Source organism: Mustela erminea, chromosome 14, assembly GCF_009829155.1.
Source record: "Mustela erminea isolate mMusErm1 chromosome 14, mMusErm1.Pri, whole genome shotgun sequence".
NCBI lineage: Eukaryota > Metazoa > Chordata > Mammalia > Carnivora > Mustelidae > Mustela > Mustela erminea.
In genome coordinates, this window is record NC_045627.1 from 27,923,468 (window position 1) to 27,939,775 (window position 16,308).

General features: G+C 41.2%; 1 protein-coding gene across 2 annotated transcripts in view; it reads right to left on the minus strand.

Moving 5' to 3' along the window:
• Positions 1–16,308, minus strand: part of ANK3 (ankyrin 3) — a 667,426-nt gene that overhangs the window by 545,985 nt on the left and 105,133 nt on the right. For both annotated transcript variants that reach the window (XM_032312011.1, XM_032312010.1), the window contains exon 2: positions 7,546–7,584. In XM_032312011.1, coding sequence (XP_032167902.1) covers positions 7,546–7,584 — 39 coding nt within the window. The remainder of the gene's footprint in view (positions 1–7,545; positions 7,585–16,308) is intronic.

Sequence of the window (16,308 nt, forward strand, 5' to 3'; positions counted from 1 at the left end):
GCTGAGAAGGAAACTTGCCTTCCAGGGTTATTCCTGCCAGCAAGCAGCTACCTGCTGTTCTCCTGGGTGTGCACGGCCAGAGTCAACACTAGAAACGGGGAAATCTCTGAACAATTTTTCCAGTCTCCCTTATTCATAAAGGAATGTAGCAGCAGACTGCATAGCCCTGGAAAGAGCATGATTTGAGGGATCGATTGCACCTGGGTTCAGATCAGAACTCTGTTTACCAACTGCTTTGAGCTTCAGTTCCCCATCTATAAACTGGGGGAAATCCAACTGGCCTCACAGAGTCCTTGGAGAATCAAATGAGTTAAAATCATATAGCACATAATGGCCATTCAATAAATGTGAGCTCCTTCCCCTTTACTGCACTATTTGAAGTGATTATCAGCAGAGTGGCTATAGGCTCAAAACAAAAACCACAGAGGCGCCTAGGAGACTCTGCTGGTTAAGTAGCTGCCTTCAGCTCAGGTCATGATTCCAGAGTCCTGGGATCCAGCCCCACATTGGGGTTCCTGCTCAGCAGAAAGGCTGCTTCTCTCTCCCTCTGCCTGCTGCTCTGCTTACTTGTGCTCTCTATCCCTCTGTCAAATAAATAAATAAAATCTTAGGAAAACAAACAAACAAACTTTATTTAAAAAAAAAAAAGACAAACCACAGTCAGCTACATCAGGAAGTCTTTTTCTCTTCCGTGAACCTAAGAAAAATACATGTGTATCTTTCTTTCTCTCTGGCCTGAGACAGAATCACTTTGTATTCCAATAACCTCTTGAGTTGGGAGCTACAGACTGAGCAGTGGGGTACCCATTACGCTCCATTGAGAAGAAAGAAACCCATCATTGTAGCTTAGAGTAAACAGTATTTAGCACACTGAAGCTCCTCCCCAGGTCTTCCCCCTGGGATGAATTAGCAGAGTAACTCCTAACGAGAGGCTCAGCAGGGACCTGGAATTATGGAGACTTTTTCGAGCTCTCACTTACATCATGTTATATATATTATACAAAGAGCGTGTATATGTGGGCACGTATGAACACTTGTCTACACGTTCATGCCACATACAATAACATCTATAGACATATATTTAGTGATAACACACAGATTAGATAGATCAACATACACCATCAAAGACCAAAACAAGACTAACATTGTCAAATCCTGTCCATCTATTTTGATCCAACTTCTAGAGTATCACAAATGGGCACGGAGGGGGTGAGACGTGGGCCGCCAGGGCAGCATCCACAGGAAGAAACCGGGATCACCTTGCCATTAGATTTTAAAGCATCATTTCCTAGCCCCATCACCAATCTCTTGCCTACTGCTTTATTACTACACTATTAAAATGTCTAGTCCTCACAATTTTCTGGGTTTTAGCCTCATTCCCTCTGAACCTACTCCGTAGAAGATAGTATCACGAGCTGAGGAAAAGGAAAGAAAGGGCATCTGCCTGCTGCTGATGGGGACATTAAACATCTCTCAAACATGTATAATGTAGCAGGAATTTGGGGGAATGGCGCATTCTCATTTCCTTTTCATAAAAACTCTATGAGATACACACTTGTTGCTACTGCCCGTCAGAAATGAGAAAGTTGAGGAATACAAGTCAAGCAACTTGTTCACAATTCCTAACTAGCAGGTCTGCCAGACACCAACCACGAGGTCTTCTGTCGTCCAGAAAGAGGCGGCTCGTGAACAGAACTCTAGCATTAGTCAAGTTAGGGCCACATCTTTCAATATCAAGAAGAGAGCCGGGGCACCTGGATGGCTCAGTGGGTTAAACCTCTGCCTTTGGCACAGGTCATGATCTCAGGGTCCTGGAATCAAGCCCCGCATGGGGCTCTCTGCTCAGTGGGGAGCCTGCTTCCTCCTCCTCTCTTTCTCTCTGCCTGCCTCTCTGCCTACTTGAGACTGAAATAAATAATATCTTTAAAAAAAAAAAAAAAAAAAAAGGAGAGAGCCGTAGAGCAAGAATTTACCTTAGAATTCCAGGATACTAATGTGAGTTCTAGAGACTCCGTGAAGACATGTTCACACATGAAACCTTTTCAGATGTGATCATAGATTTGGATGTGATACGAATAAATCCATAAAAAAAGAAAAAAAAGTCTGTCACAAAGGGGAATTCCAAGAGAGTTTTAAAAAACAAACAAAAAACAGGGGCACCTGGGTGGCTCAGTTGGTTGAGCAGCTGTCTTCGGCTCGGGTCGTGATCCCGAAATCCCGGGATTGAGTCCCACATCGGGCTCCCAGCTCCACAGGGAGTCTGCGTCTCCCTCTGACCTTCTCCCCTCTCATGCTCTCTCTCACTCTCTCTCTCTCTCAAATAAATAAATAAAAATATTTAAAAAAACAAACAGGGGTGCCTGGGTGGCTCAGTGGGTTAAAGCCTCGGCTTTCGGCTCAGGTCATGATCCCAGGGTGCTGGGATCGAGCCCCGCATCAGGCTCTCTGCTCAGCAGGGAGCCTGCTTCCCTTCCTCTCTCTGCCTGCCTCTCTGCCTACTTGTGATCTCTGTCAAATAAATTTAAAAAAAAAAATTTTTTTTAAACAAACAAAAAACACCACAGTGAAATAATATGACAGTGTCCCACCACATGGCATCTCCTCCACCTGCCTCAAAGGAGACTCATATACACTGATTCCTTATCATACTGTGACCCACAATCGTATCCAACTTAATATGAAGCACATCTATACCAGAATGATCTCCTTAGCTGAAAATTCAAAGCCCCCAAAGTGACTCTCGCCTACCTTTTCAGCCAAATTTACCACTTTTTGATTTTTGGTTTTCAGATCAAAAATACAATCTGAAACTGTATCCAAGCATGTTTTCTAAAAATTACCATATTTGAAAAACAATTCTACAAATAAGAGTTCCACCATAGTTGCCAAATAAATATGTCTGCTAAATTTTTACATTAAACTCTGCAAGCTAAACATAAGAAAAATAAAAGTCAAAAGAACTCTATAAAAATATTTGCCCTTGAAATAAAGCTAAAGGACTAATAATATTAATACATAAAAAACTTTCATAAATTGATGAGAAAAATATGAATACCCTTATAAAATATTGCCCAACGACATGGAGAGGCAATTTCTAAAAGAAGATGTTAAACAATAAACAGACCACAATCAGATGCCTGGGAGAAAACACTGTGATATCAGACTTCATTTCTGAGATTCTAAACAACTTTGTACTCATACTGAAAAACAGAAGAAAAATTGAAAAATTATATTTTCTCTTGAGTAGGACGAGAGTAGCATTTTCTTGAGAGCATGACATTCACGGTATTTGGTTATGAATCTTTTGCTCTGCTGAGCCAGGATTCTAAGCTCGTGGGTTCAAACTGGGTCCTATTTGTATGTGACAACTATATGTGAGCGAACCAATAACTTGTCATCGTAAGATGATTTCTAATATATGGAAACTGTATACTTCCGTAAATATTCTGAGTAAGTGATATTCTTTACTCTTCCCGATCCACACCCCCCAACTGTCTCACACACTCTTACTTGCATTCCTAACACACGTTTTATTTTTTTTTTTTTTAAGATTTTATTTATTTATCAGAGAGGGGGGGTGGAGAGTGAGCACAGGCAGACAGAATGGCAGGCAGAGGCAGAGGGAGAAGCAGGCTCCCTGCAGAGCAAGGAGCCCGATGCGGGACTTGATCCCAGGACGCTGGGATCATGACCTGAGCCGAAGGCAGCTGCTTAACCAACTGAGCCACCCAGGCGTCCCCTAACACACGTTTTAAAGGGCCCGCAATAACATTATTCCCTTTAGAACAGAAATCAAAGCAAACACGTCTTCCTCGAATGCCAAGGAAACGTGTTTAAGGACTGATATTCCCAAATGAAAATGGGAGTCTTCTCTTCCTACAGACCACACGCCTTCTAAAAGCGGCCCAGTTGAGGGAGCAGAGAGGAAAGCGTGTCGTCAGATCAGTCCTGAGGCTAAGGGAAGCGACAGACCATGAGGCCAGCACACTCTCACATCTGACCCTGATATAAGCCAGTCTCCCCACGTAAAGACCTTCAGGGCAGCATCGTGCCTGCACTGTGGCAGCGCTGATTTATTCTGAAGGCAGAAAGAAAACAAACTTTGGCAAGGCACAGCAAACATCCAAGTATTTTTAGTCAGCCTCGTGGTAACCCACACCCTTAAACTGGGCATGAGTCAATTCTGAGAGATCTTAGAATTGTGTCATCGGGATTCAGACTTTGCCTGACACAATGCGGCATTGTTCCTGATTACTCAGATTCCAGAGTTCAAAGACAAAAGAATTCTATCAGAGAGGCTTGTGCTTTCCTTCAGCTCCTCTATGAAGTAAATCGAACGTTCTGACAGCACACCTATCTCCAGATGTCAAGTCACACTTACAAACATCTAAATCAAAGGCTTGTCTAGGCAAGTCTTCAGTGTACGATATTGAAAAAGTGACCTTGGTTTCTTTAAATGCTGCCCATTCAATTCACATTCTATAAAAAACACATAATCAAAGTGGTGGAGGAAAACAAAGAAAGAATCAGATACCAGAATTAATAAATGGGTTTCCTTTCACTTGTACTGATGCTCTTCTCATTAAACTCAGAATTCTTCCAAGCCACCCCTTCAACTGGCGCATGATGAAGTCATATCTCTTCAATCTTAAATATCTTTAATATTTTAAGTGGGTGAGAGGATTCAATCACAAAAATTCAGAAGAAGGATTCTGTGTTCCCTCTTGAGGCCCCAGACATCCCCTTGCTGGCAAAGTGGGTTGGACCATTAACTGACTGGAGACAGAGGAGCTGGAGTGGGTGCCCAGTAGCGAGGGATCTCTTTAAAGTTCAGATCTCTGACTTCTGGTATGTTCTTTGAAACTGTGACAGGAGAGAAAGGAGGCAAACAAAGCTGATGGGCCAGTGAGGGTTCCAACGAGCCAAGGCAGTTGAGTTTATACCCAAACTGAAAAGAGGCCATGAGGCACTCCCAAGATACCAAAATGTAAATCAGAAGAAACCTTTCATTTTGGGTAAAAAAAAATGCAACAACTCCCAGGCTCTTTTTGCCCCCAGTCAGTTTTACTCACTTACCTAACTGAATTCCTGTGGCGTTGGAGCCTTTAGGGAAATCATTTCAGCCTGGCAATGCCAGTGCCTCAAGTCTTCTGAGGTCATGGTACAAAGTCAAAACTTCAGGAAAGACAGTATTTAAGCTCCATATAAAACCCTGCTACAGAAGGTAGCATAAGCACATTCTGGAAGGTGTTTAAATGGCTAAAGGCTTGGTAAAGGAGGTTGGTTTGTGCACAAATAGATAAGACAGAATAACAAAGTCCTAAATCTACACATGAATGGTTGTTTCATTCTCGTATAAGTTTCAAAAAAAAAAAAAAAAACTAAAATATTTCAATGTCGAAATACGATAACATGTATTTTTTTTTTAAGATTTTATTTATTTATTTGACAAACAGAGATTACAAGTAGGCAGAGAGGCAGGCAGAGAGAGAGGGGAGGAAGCAGGCTCCCCACCGAGCAGAGAGCCCGATGTGGGACTTGATCCCAGCACCCTGGGATCATGACCTGAGCCGAAGGCAGAGGCTTAACCCACTGAGCCACCCAGGCACCCCTCTTAAGATTTTTATTTACCCAACTACATAAATTGAGAATTTGGGGTGAGAGCTAGAAAAATCCCATCTTAGCTTTGAAATTATGAAGACCTCTGCTCAACTAACTAGATTACTAACTAAATCTTGGTCCAATTATTCAACATATGATTCTATTTTTTAACTTTAGAAAACAAAGATAGTCATACTTTTGCCCCTCAAAATTATTGGAAAAGAAAATATACCTGAAAAATACAAACTTTCTTTAAGAGGTGAGACATAATACAGGTAAGAAGGAATTATCAATAGGATTCCAATGAATTTTGTTTTCATTTGTTACCAGTGACACAAATAACACTTACTGGCAACATTATGAAATCCTGCCGAGCTGATGATATGATGAGAAACGCCTACCAAACCAATGTGAAAATCTTAAAAGACTACATTATCATTTTTATGAGTAGTTCGTGACAAAAAATCAGTATTATTCTACCATTTCACTGCATAACAACAAAAACAACAAAAAAAAATCATTTAAGAAGATGATCCAAGTATATCTGCATTTCAAAGGATAAGGGTAATGACATGTTAGAACAGTAAAATAACTAAAGGTTCCATAGATGGGAGAAAGTTATAATTGTTTAGCCACATAAAGTAGCTGGTATTAGACAATTTCTGACATTCCAAATGGCAATTATGCATAACCCACCCTAATAAAATCTATACATAAAGGAACAAAAGTCACCTTAGGAAAAACAATAAGCCATAATAACATGAATTGTATCATTTGACCTTTTTTTTTAAAGTACTTTTATTTTTTTTTTCAAATTTTATTTATTTATTTGACAGAGAGATAGAGAGCACAAGTAGACAGAGCAGTAGGCAGAGAGAGAGAGGGAGAAGCAGGCTCCCCACTGAGCAGGGAGCCCAAAGGGTGACTCGATCCCAGGACCCTTGGCATCATGACCTGAGCCGAAGGCAGTCACGTAACTGACTGAGCCACCCAGGTGCTCCTCATTTGACCTTTTTTCGAGCTCTTATTATGTCACCAAGTAAAATGTTTTCTCTCCCCACAAACCTATGAGAGAAGGGCCATTACTAACCTACTTTCAGGTGAGGAAATCGAAGCACAGAGCGATGCCGTATACTGCCCAAGTGCATGGAGCCAAGTCGGGTTGACGTTCAAATGCCTATCCTAACCCTTCCTTCAGTCTGGCTGTTGCATAGAACAGATACTTCCCAGACTAAGAGCTGGAAGACAGTGGCTATTAAGCATATGGAAAGATGAGGGCTGGAAACTCCAGGAAGATGGGAAGAGGACAGGGAGAGAGTTGTAGCATTTGCCCGTCACTGTACAGAGGAAGGAGGAAAAAAGGCAGCCTGGGGGGCCCACTGAGCAGAGCTCCCCTCAAGGTCAGATGGAGGCACTGGGTTATCACAGCTAAAAGACTTCCACTATTATAATCATCAAACAGGCTCTCCTAATTCCAGATCAAGAAGCATTTGATCATAATTAAACGTCCACTCAGGCTTTTCAGACGGAGAATGTGCTACAGAACTGAGCCAAGCATTTGGTTTTCATGGCATTATAAATGGAGAAAGTGACATTGCATCAGTCTCCAGGGGACAGGGTCACTCTTGGATGCCATAAACGCAAATCTCCAACTGCACAGCTGAGGACCAGATGTGGCACACAATTAACACCCCCAAGGTACCATTCCACCATCAACACGCGGCCAGGCGACCAGGTGGCCCCATGAGGCAAAACCATAAAAGCTTTCAAAATGTTCTCTAATTTAAAATTTTAAAAGGTTAAAAAATAGCATCGGATATATAAATAATTCACTTAAGTCCATGTTTATAATTATAACAAAGAAGGAAAATAAAAAATATAGATATAGATATATAGATATCTATAGATATAGATATATGGTCTTCAGTGTCAATTTTTTTTTACCTTTCTGGAGCTCCGTGAATAATGGAATCCATAGTCACCCTAGAAACAAAGAAATGAATTTCAGCAAACATGAAAGAATTTCATATTTACTGTGACAACAGTTTACAAACGATTATTATGAATGGACTTAAAAACTCAGAAGTGCCTTAAAAGGAACACAAAGTAAAACAAAGGAAATGTAATGGGCCATAGAGAACAAAGGAACATGCAGGAAATGTTCATACAACTAATGCCATAAAGAAAAGCACACCAAGTCAAAGGCACCAATAATCTGAATAACATTTTTATAAAAATAAAGTTGTGTCAAATACATAAAAAGTGTGAACCTGAACTGGAAAGGAATATGCCCATGAGATACAATTTCAATGGGGTAACAAATATACTGTGAAAACAGTCTTTCCTGTGTGAAAATGTTGGCACAGGAAAAACACTTTCTCCTACCATTTCTCTTCACAGCTATTATGAGAAACCAATGTTCTCTCTCAAACTTCATTTCCCAAATATTGTTTACCAAAGGCCAGAATAACAAAGCAGATAAAAGCCAAACGCCAGATTCTACAAGAGATGACGTGGTTCCTCTCAAACTCTTCCAGCCTCAAAAGAGAAAACTACAGACCTACTGTGAGGGCAGGCACACCAAGACAAAGCACAAGGCTGACGTTTGCTTGTACAAAATGCTAACTTCATTTCTGTTAGGAGAAAATGCATTTAGCTCATTTCCTGTTAGGATACAGTAACATGTGCAAGATGCAAATTATTCCAACTGGTATCAAAGATTAAATATATAGAATGTGAGGAAAGGAACATTGTACTTTGTATCTTTAGCTATAATAAGGCTTGCGTATCAGTTAATGCTACCAAAAGCTACACAAATTGATGTCACAGGAATTAGTCTTACAAATTTTTTTTTTTTGACCTCTCAAGTTCCATGACAAGGAAGATTTTTTTTGTTTTTTTGTTTTTTGTTTTTTTTTTAAGATTTTATTTATTTGACAGATAGAGATCACAAGTAGGCAGAGAGGCAGGCAGAGAGAGAGGAGGAAGCAGGCTCCCTGCTGAGCAGAGAGCCCGATATGGGGCTCATCCCAGAACCCTGAGATCATGACCTGAGCCAAAGGCAGAGGCTTAACCCACTGAGCCACCCAGGTGCCCCACTCTTACCAATTTTTTAAAATTCGAATCAAATCATAAAGAATTAAACCTGAAATCTAACACTCCTGAGGTTCCAATAAAGGAAAGTGGAAAATTCACATTTCTAAAACCTTACTTTATTCCCAGCCATATTTAATCTTCACAACTTCTAAAACAGTGACTTCAATAACTTTTATAATCATAAAAGCACTATGCATTTATAATAGAAAATATGCAAAATACAGAAAATAAAAACCAATCATGATCACACCACTTAGCACAGACTTGATATCTTTTGACGTTCCCTTTCAATATACACAGACATATGCACAGGTCTTCTAAACAAGATTAGGATTATACACAAATTCCCTTAGCAGTGAAACATTTTTACCTTGGATAGTCTTCGAAACTCAGTCCTCACAGTTACATCCTAATTTTCCATTGGCATGACACCATTTGTTCAAACGTTTCTTGATATTTATTTAAGGTGTGCCATTTTTCTATTTATCTAGTCCATCTAACACTGCAATACTATCCTTGCACAAAAATCTTATTGTATCTGCTAGGTTCCTTAAGTGAAATTCACCAAAATGGAATTTCTGAAGAAACGGCCTAAGCTTTTTCCATGGAACGTGTCCATAGTTTGCCCACCGAAAGAACAAAAATCCATACTGGCACACTATAGTTTATTGTGTCTTGCAGATACTGTTTTTTGTTGTGGTGGTGGTGGTTTTGGTTTTTTTTGTTTTGTTTACAAGTTGAAGGTTTGTGGCAACCTGCCATGAGCAAGTCTTTTGGCAACATTTTTCCAACATGCTTCCAACAGCATTTGCCCATTTGGGACTTGGCATCACACCTTTATAATCGTTATACTATTTCAAACTTTTTCATTATTATTATTATATTTGCCATAGTGATTTGTGATCAGTAATATGGGGGCACCATGACCTCTGTCCAAATGAAGACAGTAACCTAATTGAGAAATGTTGTACGTGTTCTGACTGCTCCACGAACCAGCCTCCCTTGACCCCCTGGTGCCTCCATCTCTCTCCCTCTCCTCAAGCCTCCCTACTCTTTTAAGTTCCAACAATACTGATATTACGACAATTAATAACCCTAAAATTCCCCTAACTGTTCAAGTGAAAGGAAGAATCACAGGCCTCTCATTTTAAATCAAAACCAAGAAATGACAGAGGTTAGCCAGGAAGCCATGTCAAAAAGCTGAAACGGGCTGAAAACTAGGCTTCCTGTAGCATGTTGTGAATGCAGAGGAAAAGTTCTTGAAGGAAATTTAAAGTACTACTCCAGTGAACACATGAATGATAAGAAAGGGAAACAGACTTATTGCTGATACAGAAAAAGTCTGAGTGGTCTGATAGATCGAACCAGTCAAAACATCCCCTTAAACCAAAGCCTAATCCAGAGCCAGACCCTGACTCTCTTCAGTTCCGTGTAGGCTGAGGGAGGTGAGGAAGCTGCCCAAGAAAAGTCTGAAGCCGGCAGAGGTTGATTCATGAGCTTGGAGGGAACAAGCCGTCTCCAGAACATACAAACACAAGGGGACACAGCAGGTGGTGATACAGAAGCCATAGCAAGTCATCCAGGAGATCAACAATGCAGGTGGCCACACTCCACAAGAGATTTGCACGGCAGACAAACAACAGCCTTCTAGTGGAAGAAGACGTCATCTAGGACTTCCATAGCCACGCAGAAGGCAATGCCTGGCTTCAAAGCTTCCACAACAGGCTGACTCTCCTGTTAGAGCCTAACACAGCTGGTGACTTCAAGTTGAAGCCAATGCTCACTGACTCTTCATTCTGAAAATCCCAGGGCCCTTAAGAATTACACTCAGTCTTCTCTGCATAGGCTCTGAAAGTGCAACAACAAAGCCTGGAGGACAGCACGTTTGTTTACAACACGGTTTACTGAATATTTTAAGCCCACTGCTGAGACCTACTGCTCAGAAAAAAGATTCTTTTCAAAATATTACTGCTCACTGACCATGTACCTGGTCACCCAAGAGCTCTGATGAGATGCATAATGAGATTAATGTTTTCCGGTGGCTAACACACCATCCATTCTGCAGTCCATGGATCAAAGTGTAATTCTGATTTTCAAGTCTCATTATTTAAGAAATTTATTTCATGGGGCGCCTGCGTGGCTCAGTCAGTGAAGTGTCTGCCTTCGGCTCAGGTCAGGATCCCAGGGTCCTGAGATTGAGCCCGGCATGGGGCTCCTTGCTCAGCGGGGAGCCTGCTTCTCCCTCTCCCACTGCCCCTCCCCCCAGCCATGCACACACTCACTCACTCTCTCTCAAAATAAATAAATGACATCTTTAAAAAAAAGAAATACACTTCATAAGGCTATTGGGGCCATAGATGGGAATTCTTCTGATCTGGGCAAAATCAGCACAAAACCGTCCAGAAAAGACTCCCCACTCCAGATGCTATTCAGAGTATTCACAATCCATGGGAAGAGGACAAAACAGCAACATCCACAGGAGTTTGGTAGAAGTAGATTCCAACCCTCACAGATGACTTCCAGGGGTTCGATACTTCCACGGAGGAAGAAACTGCAGGTGTAGTGGAAAGAGCAAGAGAACCAGAATTAGAAATGGAGCCTGGAGATGGGACGGCGGGGCTGCTCAGTAAGTCAGTGGCTGGAGACCACATTCAGGGCTGTCTGTCTGTCTTCCTCTTACCATCTGTCCGTTCTTGTGCTCACAGGATAAATCTGATAGTACACATAACATTCGGTAGGAAAAGCATCTCCGATTACTTCATCAAAATCGCCTTGGCTGTTCCCACCATGACCAAACTTACAAGGATCAGGAGGAGTTGCTTCCTATGGATGAGCAAAGAAAGTGCTTTCTTGAGATGGAATCCATTCCTGCTGGAGATGCTGCGAAGACGGTTGCAATGTCAACACAGGACTGAGAATCTTATTTATTTAGTTGATAATGCAGGGACAGTGTCAGAGAGGACAGAATCCAATTCTGAAAGAAGTTCTACTGTGGTTAAAATGCTGTCAAACAGCATCACAGCTACAGAGAAATGGTTCATGAAAGGAAGAGTCAATCGATGCAGCAAACTTCACTGTCATCTTAAGAAACTGCCACAGTCACCCCAACCTTCAGCAACCACCACGCTGATCAGCAGCCATAACAACGAGGCAAGACCCTCCATCAGCACAAAAGATTACAACTCACTGAAAGCTCAGATGACGGTTAGCATTTTTAGCAATAAAGTAATTTTTAATTAAGGTAGATATATTTTTTAACTTAATGCTACTATACACTTAATATACTGCAGTATTGGGTAAACATAACTTTTATATGCACTGGGAAAGCAAAAAATTAATATGATTTGTTTTGCTGCAATATTTACTTTATTGTGGTGATCTGGAACCAAAACTGCAATATATCTGAGATATGTCTACGGACTGCCTACTAAAAAGACAATTAGCTGTGTATATCAGGTCCTATTTCTCAAATGCACCTTAACAATTTCATAAAATTCTTTTTACTTCACAGTGAAAATGGTATCTACTTTTACTTTTAGGTATTTTTTCTTATTAGTGCTTCTGAGCAATTAAAAAAATTTATGGTAATTCTCCTATTTATTGCCTTTGACCGTTTTTACTTAGGACATTTGCGGGTTTTTTTAATTGATTTGTAAGAGCTCTTTGCACAATAAAGATATTAATCATTTGTGTATCTTAGTTGCATATTTTCATTCGCCTTCCTAGTCTTATTTGCATTCAGGTTTGGCTTATACTGGCTTTTGATGCACAGAAGTTTAAATTTTATGCAAACTTATCAATCATTTCTTCTGTGGTTTCTTCCACGGTTTCTATGCTTAGAAAGTTCTTCCTCAGTCCAACTGCAATTAAATAGCCCTGCAACCACCTCCCCCCTGCACCAGCTTTTACCCTTTCGATCCATGTACAATTTTTGGAGGTATGGTAAGATGAGTACTTAATGTGATTCCTGACAACCACCTCCCTCAGCCTTTTCTCCAGCACCACTGGTTAAAATCATTCACTCCTTCATGGCTCATTTGTGTAATATTCACTTTGAAAGCAATTGCTTTGAGGTGTAACCCTTGCTCTAATGTCAGTTTGGCACCTGGGTCAGTTGTTGTTTTTTTTTTTTTTTTAAAAGATTTTATTTATTTATTTGACAGAGAGAGACAGAGATCACAAGTAGCAGAGAGGCAGAGAGAGGGAGGGGGAAGTAGGCTCCCTGCTGAGCAGAGAGCCCGATGTGGGGCTCGATCCCAGGACCCTGGGATCATGACCTGAGCCGAAGGCAGACCCTTAACCGACTGAGCCACCCAGGCGCCCCTAGGTCAGTTTTTTTTAAACTACTCTAAACCTTAGTTTCCTCATTTGTAAAAGGGGTATCATAATACCCATCTTACAGTTTTGTGGTAAGGATTAAACGATAATTTACCGAAAACAGTTTAGTGCCCACTATAGCATTTTAGCTCATTAAGTCAGTGGCTGGACACCAGATTCAGGGCGGTCTGTCTTCTTCTTACCACCTGTCTGTTCTTGTGCTCACAGGGTAAATTTGATAGTACACATAACATTCGGCAGGAAAAGCATCTCTAACTACTTCATTAAAACCGCCCTGGCTCTTCCCACCTGTCTGTTTTTACATAGGACCACGTCAATCTTCATTTCAGCTATTCTTAGGATGGTCTTACCTTTCCACAATCATCTCTCTCTCACTTGCTTTTTTTAGCACACACATTACACAGGCCAAAACTTCCAAAACAATGTTTAAAAGTAAGGGTGAACGTAGATATCCTTGCCTTTTAATGGATTAAAATACTAAGATTCTAGAGTCTCATCATTGAATTTGATGTTGGTCATGGGTTTAAACTAATCTTTATAATACTGAAGACTTTATAGTACTGAAGCCTTTATGATACTGTTTTTTGACATTATTTTGATTTCCATCCACAGAGGAAAATGAATTTTTCTTAAAGATTTTATTTATTTACTTATTTGACAGAGCAACACAGCACAAGCAAGGGGAGCGGCAGGCAAAGGGAGAGGGCGAAGCAGAGTCTGCTGAGCAGGGAGCCTGACACGGGGCTCGATTGCAAGACCTTGGGATCATGACCTAGGCGAAGGCAGCTGCATAACCAACTGAGCCACCCAGTGCCTGGAGGAAAATGAATTTTGAAGAGGTAACATGAGCTATCCAAAGTCATACAGTGAACACATGGGCCCTGAATGCAAGCCCAAGTTGTCTGGTTCCATTTTTATCTCCCTCTGCAACAATGCTGCCACCCTATAATATAGTCAGTCTTCAAACCAGTCATTTGTGTTCAGGCGGTTTTTTAAAGATTTTATTTATTTGAGATGGGAAGGCAGCAGAGAGCATGAAAGAGAGCACGAGCTGGGAGGAGGGGTAGAGGGAGAAGCAGGCTCCCCGCTGAGCAGGGAGCCTGATGTGGGGCTCTAGCCCAGGGCCCTGGGATCCTGACCCAAAGCCAAAGGCAAACGTAACCAACTGAGCTACCAAGGTGCCCCACAGCCATTTGTTTTGTTCCAAGTTTAGCCATATAAATCCATTTAGATATTATAAAACATTTTCTTATAAAATTAATATAAGAAAGGATGGCTAATTTCTCAGCTGAGCTAAAGAAGTGTAGATCAGGGCGCCTGGGTGGCTCAGTGGGTTAAGCCACTGCCTTCAGCTCAGGTCATGATCCCAGGGTCCTGGGATCGAGTCCCACATCGGGCTCTCTGCTCAGCAGGGGTCTGCTTCCCTTCCTCTCTTTCTGCCTGCCTCTCTGCCTACTTGTGATCTCTCTCTGTCAAATAAATAAATAAAATTCTTAAAAAAAAAAAAACCCAAAAAAAAGAAGTGTAGATCATCAGTTATTACCTGCAGAAATAGTTCAACATTCATCAGTGTTTGTCTGAGAAAGAGAATTTAGTAGAAGATACCTGAGACATGGCTATAAGTCCTCCTTCCTTATCTCCTATGCAGAGAAAACAAAGAACTTCCATCACTCTTGCTGAGGGTAGAAAAGGGTAAGACTCTGAAGCAAAACAGAAACTCTGGAAGGCAGAGGACTGGGACTTAGCCGATGACATGCAGGTGGTGGTAGAAAGCAAAGCAGGAGGAGAGGGTTTAAGTGGCACATCCTGACCTCTTCCTTCTCCTCACGCCCATGAGGGCTGAATGTGCCTGTTAGAGCAAACACCCAATATAAATACGATTTGGCCCCTCTGCTTTTGTTTTCAGATCTGATCTGAAGTTTTCCCCTCCCTCTGACCCACACTGCATTTCAGAAAGTCAAGTTTTCCTTCTATTGGCCTGATTTCAAATAAATACATGTCTTTCCGCTCTGGGATAATTTAACTTTAGCAAATGTTGGGAAATTGACAGGAAAGAAAATGCAGGTAAGAAGAAAGTTGCAGTTTCAAAAAAACCTCAAAGTTGACCCTGGTTTTTCCTAGAATGTAATTATCCAGACCACCCTCTATCTCTATGCTAGTTCTACCAGATTTCTACCAAATGGGCCAGATTTCTCTCTTTTTCTTGACAGGAACCACAGATGCTGTCTGTCCCAAACCTCTCTGTACTTGGAAACATACAGGGCCAACCATCTTTTCCCTTAGTCCCACCCCAGAAGAGGTCTGAGAGTCTTGCTAAGATCTAATCTGCAGAACAAGAGCTTAAGAAAAACTATCCACATATTATCTGCCACATCGTAAGGATTAAGTCTTTATTATTTTAAGTAGGCTCCATAGGTAGCATGGAGCCCAATGCCAGACTTGAACTCACGACCCCTTGTCCTTCACAACACCCTCTTCTCTCCTTTAATCCAGCCCCCAACCTAAGCTGCTCCTCTCTGTTCCCATTCTGCCAACCAGGTCAAAATCATACACTGTGAGGAAAAGTGATAAAATTACATAATGTACATTAAATTAAATCAATTACAGTTTAAATTGAATAGATCTAAATTTATAGAATAGAGGCTAAATAGAAAATACCCCTTTCCTTTTCTCTTCACATAGCCCAAGTCATGATTCCACAGAAAAACAAAACACTTAGTTCCTAACATTGTCTTGTCTTGACCTTAACAAAAATGGAACACTCAATCACATACATGTCCAGTGACTTCACATGTCAGAGCATCAGGCCTACAAAACAATCCTGTGAGAACCGCACGGTAGAGATTATCATTGTTATTTTGTAAAAGAAGCAGCTAATGAGCAAAAACTAAGTGAATTACCCTGAGTTATATGTTCGTAAGTCATAGCAATAAGATTCAAAACAAGGATTTCTGTTGTTAAATCCAAAATTCTCCGCTTCCTGAAACTGACAGTCTCTAGAACCCTTGGTTACTAAACTTTCATCATTTCTATTAGGGCAATCATGATTCGCTTCTCAGCAACTGTTCCCCAAAAGACTATTGTGGGGGCACCTGGGTGGCTCAGTGCGTTAAACCTCTGTCTTCAGCTCAGGTCATTATCCCAGGGTCCTGGGAGTGAGCCCCTCACTCTCTGCTCAGTGGGAGCCTGCTTCCCCCTCTCTCTCTGCCTACTGCTCTGCCTACTTGTGCTCTCTCTCTCTCTGTCAAATAAATAAATAAAATCTTAAAAAAA